We start from the raw sequence: 9,914 nt of genomic DNA on the forward strand, positions 1-9,914 counted from the left end.
ATCCCTATTTTAATCCACTCTTGAGTGGAGAGGGTACTGTAGCTTTAAGGGAGGGGGAGTGAAGGCCGGGAGAGGAGGAGGAGATTGGGAATGAGATGGGGTGGTGGGAGGGGGACACCAAGGGAAAGGGGGAGGCTGCTGCTGCGTTCTCTCCTGTCACTTACCAGCCTGCCACGGCGTCACGTGTGGACGCGGCAGCCTTGCCATTGGCCGCAGGCACGTGTCTTGGATACCGGGCTTGCAACGTCACTTGAGGGGTTCTATTAAAAATAAGAACAAAAATCCAGAGTGAAAGTATTTCAGGTTCAGTTAAGTGGATTCCAAATTTACACCCACACCAGATAAAGGGGCACCCAGAGAAAGACCGAGACAGGGAGAAACAGGGAGAGGGAGGAACAGGGGAGACATCCCCCCCAACACCCACCCACCCGCCCCCTCCCCCTTTTCCCCTTCCCCTCGCCCGTGCAACTTGGAATATTGAACTCAAAGGGGGGAAAGCGAGGCGGCGGCAGACTCATGCTTCTTGCGTTCGTCTCTGTTCGCGAGCAGGGGGGGCTGCGTGTAGGAGGAATATTGCACCTTGTTGTGGCTATTTTGACTCGCGCTCCTCCATGTGCGTGCGTGCAGCTGCGGTGGCTTTCCCTCTGATCGATCCTCACCTTTTAGGAGACTGCGCTCTCACCGGGAGCTGGGGTAAGAGGGAGGGGGTAGGGATGGGTGGGGTGGGTGGGAGCTGGGAGGTGGGCAGGAAAGTGGAATGATGAATGCCTTCGGGAGAGAAGGATGCTTTGGTGTCCAGAATTAAAACCTTGACCGGCAGAGATAGCACGGCGGCAGGAGGACAAGGAGGAAGAAAAAAGGGAAGAGATAGAGAGGCAGAGAGGAAAGAAGGATTTTTTAAGGGGGGGGGGAGTGGAAGGGGGAGAAGAATTATCGGCGCCTCTGTTATCACGACTCTGACTATTGTTACGGTGCTCTGGGTGCCTCTTGGGTTGTTGTTAAAAAAAAAAGAAAGAAATAGCACCCGATTTTTCCGAATCTCTCGGTGTCTCCGAGGGTGGGTGTCCCCCCCCCCCCGCTCCCCAAACCAACTCTCTGGATGTGGATGTGAACGTGGCTTTAGCCCCGAGTGGAGCCAGACACTCCTCTAACAACAGGACCGCCGCAGTGGCCACAGCAGCCAGAGGCGGCTTTCAGAAACAGACGCTGAAGATACTGAAGAGAGGAGGAAGGCGGGCGGGCGGGCGGGAGTGGGGCTGTATGTACTGAGGGGAGGGGGGTGGGATTTTTTTTTTTGAGGGAGTGGGGGTGTCGCTTTTTTTTTTTTAACCGGGAGAGAAACATTTTGGGATTTGTTGTGTACAGCATGGAGGAGAATGAGCAGAGTCACAGCGAAGCGGCGGCGGCGGCAGCAGCGGCGGCGGCGGTGGCGGCAGCGAGTGAGGACCAGAGGCAGCAGCAGCAGCAACTGCAACAGCAGCAACGACAGCAGCAGGAATCGGGCGGCGGCAGTGGAGGCGGCGGCGGCGGCAGCCCCAGCGATGGAGACACTAGCCGGAGGAGGGCTCTGATATTGCCTGTGGTGCTGCAGGCGCCCGGGAACCACCAGCATCCGCATCGGATTACTAACTTTTTCATCGACAACATCTTGCGGCCGGAGTTCGGCAGAAGAAAGGAAGCGGGGACCTGCTGCAGTAGTGGAGGGGGAGGAAGAGGAGGAGGAGAAGAAGGAGGAGGAAGTGCAGGAGGAGGAGGAGGAGAGGGAGGAGGAGGAGGCGGCGGCTGCGGTGGAGGAGGAGGAGGAGGAGGAAGTGGCGGGGGCAGCGGAGGCAGCCCGGAGCGGCTCCTCCTCTCCAGCCGGGAGCACCAGAGCTCCACCTCGGCTCCAGGAGCGGGCGGGCAGCTACCCGGAGGCGGGGGAGGCTCTCCCGGGGAAGGCGAAGGCGGCTCCAAAGCGCTCTCCTTGCACGGAGGCGGGGGCAAAAAGGGAGGCGAGCCAGGGGGACCATTGGAAGGAGCCCTGAAGTCTCGGGGCTTGAGCGGCGGCGATCTGTCGGTGAGCTCGGACTCGGACAGCTCCCAAGCCAGCTCCAATCCCGGCAATCAACCCATGCTCTGGCCCGCCTGGGTTTACTGCACCCGATATTCGGACAGGCCGTCTTCAGGTAAAGACGATGTTTCTTTTCCGATCCCACTTCTGCTACCATTGAGCCCCAAGGTGTCTATCTGGCAAATTTGGAACCCTTGGAATCAGCCAACCCTCTTCAGCCTCTACTCCCTCCCTCCCTCCACCCTTCATCAGACTCCTTTCTTTCCTCCCTCATCCCTTCGCCAGGCTCCCTTCTCCCCTTCCTTTCTCTTTAATCCCAGCCAAATGACTGGGCCAGCGTTCAGTCTCTTCTAACTGCTCTTTCGAAAAAGATTGGTAGTTTGGGGGTAGATACTGTAGGAAAGGGTCCAAATTGCTGCGGTGTGGTATTCGACCTAAATTGAAAACTAGAGGTGAAGTCAAGAGCGGAAGGAGTAGAGGACCAGGGTATCTTAACCTCCAAATGGACGTTGAGTGGATCGAGGTTTTATCCCCCGGCGGGCTTTTCCGGGGAGTGGCGAGGAGGAGAGAGGGAAGGATGAGACTGTAAATACAGACAGGGGTGAGAAAGGGAGGGTGGAGAGATCCTGAAAGGGGCCTTCCTTTTCTAATCACTTCCACTAGACTTCGTCCTTGCTGTATAAATTTTCTCTGAAGCCTGGACCAGCAGGCAAGATCTATTTGAGGGCATGTTTCACGTCATTTATTAACAGGAGAAAGAAAGAAAGAAAGAAAGAAAGAAAGAAAGAAAGAAAGAAAGAAAGAAAGAAAGAAAGAAAGAAAGAAAGAAAGAAAGAAAGAAAGAAAGAAAGAAAGAAAGAAAGAAAGAAAGAAAGAAAGAAAGAAAGAAAGAAAGAAAGAAAGAAAGAAAGAAAGAGAGAGAGAGAGAAAGAGAAAAATAAAGAAGCGGCCCAGATAAAAGAGGGTTTTTTTTTCTTCCCAACCATTCCCTTACTCTCATTTTTTTCTCTCTTCTTCCAAGTCAGCTCAGATTATCTCCAAAATCTGCATTCTCTCTCTCTCCACCCCATCCCCTCCATGTTCCCTATCCAATAATTGGGTGGTTTGGTTGGGAGGGGAAAAAAAAAAAACACTAGTTCAAGAAAACTGTTGAAACCCTCTGTATGTATAAACTCTTTCTTTAGGCCTAGACCAAGCGGGAATTGAGTGTAAACCTGTGCGGATGTGTAAGGAAAGAGTGCAGTAGTAAGGACCAGACGTGATGTCCTTTTCTCCTCTTTTATTTTCTCTGGGGATAGGGATAAGCTCGGATTTTGATTAAAGAAAAAAGAGAACTTCCATTCAGACTAAAAAAGGGGAGAGCTAGCTGGGGGCAGGCGGCTGTCTTTCCGGAACTGTTTCACAGCTTCTAATGTCTTTTAGAAAAGAACCTTCTGTCCAAAAAGGTTTCTTCGCTATTTTTACATAGTGAGACATAAGACTGAGAGAGATAAATGTGTGTAAGTAGGACGAATGGGGAAGTTCGAAGGATCTATTTTCGACTCGGGTTTTTTTTTTTTTTATCTTCAAAAAAATCCATAAGAACCTTGAAATCATTAAGCATTCAAAAAGAGTTTCAGGTCTGGGAAAAGCGAAAGTAAATCATCTCCATTTGTAAATAATAATTACCTCAGAATTAAAAACAATATTAACAACAATTCGTCTCCTGATGTTTTAAATAGCTACCCCCATACTATATAATTATATTGATTTGGGGGGGAAAGGTCTGATTTAGTTTATCTAAGTAGGAGTTTACAACATTTGAAAAGAATTCTTCAACATCCCTTCCCTGCCCCCTAAAATGAATAATTAGGATAAAATATTATTACCAGCCAGAACTGAAATTTACTCCATTGTTCTCGACTCCCTTCCTTTGTTAATATTTAATTAACATATATCCTCACAATGGCAGAGGCCAGGGTGAGAAACCTCCTCGCCTGTGCTTTGTGCCGAGACCAAAGAAATAAAAATCAGGATTCTTCCCTTCCAGTTCAGCAAAATTGTCACCAGGAAAATTCAATATTAACAGCCATCCTCCATTTAAAAACCTAAACAACTATGCTTGCATTTAATATGACTGTATATGGCATTGACTAGGGAAGAGTTTGCTCTTTTTATCTTTATCCTTGTTTCCTTCCCTAGCTTCCCCTCCACCCTTCGTTTTAAGGAAGAAAGCTCTGGGGTTACTTTTCATGAGTGGAGAGAAGTTGGAGATTTCTGAATGGGATCAGATGTGATGTTAGGCTTGGGGGTATGGGATGCCTCTTCTTTTATTCTTTTTAAAAATGCATATAGCTATGGGGTGGATTTGTCTATACCTATATGGGGAACTTTTAAGTATAGATTCCTGTAAAAGGACTAAGAGATGAAGGAGAGGAGAGAGAAGGCAGAAAGATAACTGTTCCCAATCCCTAAAGAAGAGAAACTTCATTCACATGAACTTTCTGAGATCAAAAGGTGGGATGGCTACCATTATTTTTCACTTCTCTATCCAGATCCTAAATGGGAAGATTAGCAAAACAAGACTAAATTCCAAAGCAATTTTCATTCATTACCTTCTTTGTGTATTTGATTTTGAAATTTTAAGGGTCCCAGAATTTAACTCAGAACTGCTTTCACCATCCTTTCTTCCTCTCTTCCTCTCCTTCTCCCCTTTCCTTGATCTTTAACTTGATTCAGAGAGAAATAAAGAAAGAGTTTAATTATTCTGTTAGAAATGCCTTTTTCCCAAATAAGAGACAGTTTGAGACCTCTGGTGTCTATCCATCCATCTTCTCCCATGCCAATATTCATTCTTCCCTTCTCTTATCCCCACCCTCTCCTCCCATTTCCATGGGGTGCAGAGTTTTCCCCTCCCTGGAAAGAGAGCTCCACCCAAGGTCAAAATTTGCCCCTATTTCTTTGTGAAAACTGGGACATTATTAGGTACACAGTCCCAGACAGTTCACTGAAGGCCCTGTAATGGGGGCCCTGAGGCAATGGAGGGGTAAGGGTTAGAAAGGAAGGAGATGGGAAGGGGGAAATAAACATGCATCAAAAGCTGGTCCTCTCTTAGCTCCTGAAAATGACCTCATCCCCCCCCCCACCCCCCAAGCCTTTTTCTTTTCTGGATTCAGGAAACTTGCTTAACCAATCCAAGGGGATTAGTCATACACTAAAAGTTTGTAAACAAATATAGAGATTTATAAAATCTAGTATAAAGACACTTTTCTTCAAAATCTTATTTTCTGGCTCTTCCCTACCCTTTTCTGTTTTCCTTTATCCAAGATCTAGCCCACCATTTTGCTACATGTCACTGAAAAGAAGTCCCTTTTCCTCTTCCATACTTTATCCTTCCTTTCCCTCCACTCACTATTTTTTTTCTCTTTCTTCCTCCTCCCTACATTGTCTTCCCCAACCCCCCCCCCCCCACGTTGTGTATATATGCAGAGCCTTAGAGCCTCCTTAATTGCAGTTAAATTGCCCTACATCAAGATCTTTTAATGGCACAAATAAATGGAAACCCTATCCCCCAAAACATTCTACTCTCACTAAATCAGAACTTTATGAAGTTTGAGTGATGGGAGAAGGTGAGGGCAGACTAGGTCCTGGGCTGTGGTGAGCATATGTTGATCACCTTCAGAACTGTCAAATGTCTCAACCAAGAGGCGTGTAGAATGGTCTGAGAGAAGAGAAGTATGGAAGGTAGCACCTGTTGTAAGCTTGTTTTCCAGGAGGAGGGGGTGAGTCATTGAGAAGAAGGAAACACTTGGCTGTTCTGGGAGCTGGGAATTGGTCTGTTTTGTATCCCAACCCACCCCAGGTGCCCCAGGACCAGGAAAGACTCTCAGGAGGGAATTATTATGGAACCATTAGGATGTTTAGGCCCTGGAATGCTTCGGAGTCCACTGCTACTGGGGTCGTTAAATGAAACAGTGAACTTGAACAGATTGTGTCTCCCTAGGGGAAGCAAGGGGATTTAGTTAGAGGTAGGAAATATCCTGGGTCCTCTTCTTTTCCATGATTTTCTTCACTGGGGATCCACCACCCCTTTTTTGCTCTTTGCAAAGAGGCTATGAGATCCCTAGGGCAGTCACTCTCCCATTACCTTTAAGACCTCCTTCCTTCTCTTAGCTACCTCATTCCCACCCCATGTTCCCATTTCACTCTCTTCCTCCCTCCCTTCCTCCCTCCCTTCCTCCCTCCCTCCCTCCCTCCCTCTCTCTCTCTCTCTCTCTCTCTCTCTCTCTCTCTCTCTCTCTCTCTCTCCCTCCTTCCTTTAGGAAAAGGTGCGACTTTGATTTCTTCCACAATTCTCCAATAGTATAACTTTTATCTAAAGATCCCACTATTCTGAACCCTCTCCGCCACACACACCCTCATTACTCCTCCTTCCACATTCCCGCAAGTCTCTTCCTCAGTCCCCGCCCCAAAAAACAACAAGCCAAAGCCCTAGAATTCATATCTCCAAATTTGTTATTTGCAAAGTGGCTAGTTTGTCTGTTGGTGATATTTTTGTTTCTTTTTTCTCACTTGAAACACCCCCTCAATTATTCAGCAATAGGGTATAGTTGGTCATTGGCTTCTCTCTCTCTTTTCCCTACTCCTACGTCCCGTCACCGCCCCAACCCTGCCACCCTGGACCCCTTCTTCAGGTCCTAGGTCTCGAAAACCAAAGAAGAAGAATCCGAACAAAGAGGACAAGCGGCCCCGGACCGCCTTCACTGCAGAACAGCTGCAAAGACTGAAAGCCGAATTTCAGACAAACAGGTACTTGACGGAGCAGCGGAGGCAGAGCCTGGCCCAAGAGCTCAGTCTCAACGAGTCCCAGATCAAGATCTGGTTTCAGAACAAGCGGGCCAAGATCAAGAAGGCCACTGGCAACAAGAATACGCTAGCTGTTCATCTCATGGCGCAGGGACTGTACAACCACTCGACTACAGCGAAAGACGGCAAGTCGGACAGCGAATAGCGGAAGGAAGAGGGGGGCAGTAGGGAAGGGGGTGGCCTGGGGGGGCGGGGAGGCGACAGAGAGGGGAGGGAGAGGGACCCGGGGAATCCAGTTTTCAGTCCAAGTTAAACAATGCAATAATTTAATAAATAAAAAGGGCCAGTGTAAAAAGATTATACCAGCATTAATAGTGAAGATATTGTGTATTAGGTATTCTATTCTGCAATATTCTATGTATATAATTTACAGGTGTTGTAAAATCTGAAATATCTGATTATAAAGTATTTTTGAGTTTTTTTTTTTGTTGTTTATGGGATTTTAGATATTATCTTTATGACTTTTTTGGGGTGCTTAGGATTACATCTCTTTTTAAACTCTTTAAGCGCCAGTAAGGGACATTAGACACTATTTTTTTTTATTCAAAAGAAGAAAAAAAAGATTAAAACAACTTGCTGAAGTCCAAAGATTTTTATTGCTGCATTTCACACAACTGTGAACCGAATAAATAGCTCCTATTTGTTCTATGAGTTCTACACTTTCTTTGTGTTGGCTTTTGGGGTGGGGGACAAAAGGAGGAAAGGATACTCTAGGACCTAGTATTTGACTGTCCAGTCCCCCCCCCCCCCCCCCCCCCGTCCCCCCTCTCCCCCCAACTGGGGCATGGGGAGTTTCTCTAACTTTATTCTTAACTGCTCCTGCCACCAGTTCTGTTCTCCCACCCACCTCACCTATACTCCTACCCACCACCCACCCTGGACCTTGTGGGGGTCGGGGGTCCAGTGGTATTAGGCAGAAAAAGGGAGAAGGTGGGAGTGAACGGAGGGAGTAGCCTCTTGGGGATCTTTCCTTCCCTATTTTCCTTTCTCAGAAACCATTTGGACTAGGTCCTGATGTCTTGTCTTGTGTGAATAGTCAACACCAAGACTTCCGGGACCATGCAGAGGAGGGGATTGAGGGGGGAGTTAGGGGAATGGGGGAAAGAAAAAAAACCCATCACATTCTCTTTCTCCTTTTTTCTGTTTGACGTGGATACTCTCCTCTCCCAGCTCCTCTCCTCTCTCTTTTTCCCTCCGGTCCACATACCCCCTTTCTGAGGCCCTGGTCCTTCTAAGAGTGTTTTCTCATCTCTCATTTCTCTCTCAGACTCTTTTTCTCTTTCTGACTCTGTCTGTCTTTCTGTTTGTCTGTCTCTCTCTCACACACACACAGAGACATCACACATTGTACACTCACATGAGCTGTTCATTCCCCAGTTTAGCTCCCATGCAGTTTGGAAGATGAGATTTTTTTCCTCCTCCTTTGACCACCATCTGCTGAGCTCCGGGTCTGTTTTCTGGAAGTGATGATTGATTCATGGCTAGTGATTCTAGGCTGTGTATATGTAGATATATGACTGGTGATTTAGGGAGCTTCTGGGTTGAGTTTTCTTCTGGCTCCCCACTTTCACACACACAACTTTCCCTGCTTCTTCCAGCTCCAAGGTCTGGCTCTTCCACCCTGGGCTAAGAGCACCAACCCTGATGTCCCTGGGATCCAGGAATTTGTGTGCCAGACTCTACAGGGAATCAACTAGATAGGATCCCAAAACAAACATTGCGCACTGTACCCTAAAAGCTCCAGAACAGCTAGTATTTTAATTTAATCAAATGAAATCCTAGTAGTTTGCTCTGCTATGGAGTATATTTTCCCCACCATAAATACATATATAAATAGATATGTCAGCCCAAAGTTTGGAAAGTGCAACTGTCTTGATTTTCAGGGGAACTCAATTGTAGTACTCCATAGATCTATAGGAAAGTAAAGTCAGTGTAAATAATCATCCCTTGTCACTTGTGGGGGGGCGGGGTGTGCTTCTAGCTAAAACATACTTTTTTTTTCTTATTTGAAGATGTGATACAATGTAATAAATAAATATATCCCCATCCCATCAATTTTTAATATATACATACACACATTATATGTATATTTTGACACTGTTTTCTGTTTGGTATGAGGGGAAAGAATTATGTTCAAATGTCAACCTGTGGAACCCAGACAGGGGAGGGTGTGTATGTGTGTGTGTGTTGTTCAATGATTCAGGGCTGTATCCCTGATGATGGAGGGTTCTCTTAGATCTCTTTGCCTTAAACCTCTTTATTTCGCAGCTATAATAGACACACGTTGTACATATTAGTATAAACCTTAAAAGAAAAAAGGAAACTATAACAGAACTTGTAATTTAAAATTCTGTGAATAATCATCTGCTGCTTAGGAGACAAGACGAAATGACATGCCTTTTTAGCAGGAAGCAAAGATTTTTTTTTCTCAGTTTATAAAACATGTGCATTTTACAATTGCAGTATCAAATATTTATAATCTTATGAAAAATGAATGTTTCTATTTACAACTGTGGTATCAAGATTGTGAACATTCTCACTGCATTTTTGTGTGTTTAAATTCTGGAAGATTACATTAAATAAAAACACTTTATTATAAAATACATTGCGGCATGTGAAAGGACTTTAGACCTTCGAAAGTGTATTTCTGAGTCTTGTGAGCCGAGAGGGAAACCCGGATGATCAATGTAGAGGTGTAAATAGATTCCTATTGGTGCCAGTGCAGCGAAGGGGGTGGATAATTTTGCAGCCAGACGTTTAATCAATTTCTTGAATAAGGAAGACACTTTTGACACCTCAAATGTGAACACAGAACAACCAAAGTATTTTAAATCCCCATTCCTTTACCGGGAGGAAATGCTTAAAATAGGATATTGCACTTAAAAAAAAAAGGATGTTTAATCCCACAGAGCTCAACAGGTCTCCTTTTTCAGCTTCAAAAGGAATCTTGCCTTTTTTTTTAAGACATTTGGGGGTAAGTGCCTGAAAACCAATTATTGGGAGTCTAGAGAGGCTGCTG

At 46.0% G+C, this 9,914-nt stretch overlaps 1 protein-coding gene across 1 annotated transcript; it reads left to right on the forward strand.

Annotated features, from left to right (window-relative positions):
- The first annotated feature begins 248 nt into the window (after positions 1 to 248).
- On the forward strand, positions 249 to 9,498 carry EN2 (engrailed homeobox 2). The gene is made up of 3 exons (XM_007504659.3): positions 249 to 693; positions 1,366 to 2,165; positions 6,724 to 9,498. Exons 2-3 carry the CDS (start codon positions 1,367 to 1,369, stop codon positions 7,038 to 7,040), a joined length of 1,116 nt encoding a protein of 371 aa, XP_007504721.2. The 5' UTR covers positions 249 to 693; position 1,366; the 3' UTR covers positions 7,041 to 9,498.
- Positions 9,499 to 9,914: the final 416 nt, after the last annotated feature.

The sequence above is a fragment of the Monodelphis domestica genome, chromosome 5, assembly GCF_027887165.1.
Source record: "Monodelphis domestica isolate mMonDom1 chromosome 5, mMonDom1.pri, whole genome shotgun sequence".
Classification (NCBI taxonomy): domain Eukaryota; kingdom Metazoa; phylum Chordata; class Mammalia; order Didelphimorphia; family Didelphidae; genus Monodelphis; species Monodelphis domestica.

Excerpts from the sequence above, each read along its gene's own strand:
- EN2 (XM_007504659.3), top strand. The coding sequence starts at position 1,367 with ATGGAGGAGAATGAGCAGAGTCACAGCGAAGCGGCGGCGGCGGCAGCA. Across the intron at positions 2,166-6,723 it reads TTCGGACAGGCCGTCTTCAG|GTCCTAGGTCTCGAAAACCA; the intron begins GTAAAGACGATG and ends CCCCTTCTTCAG.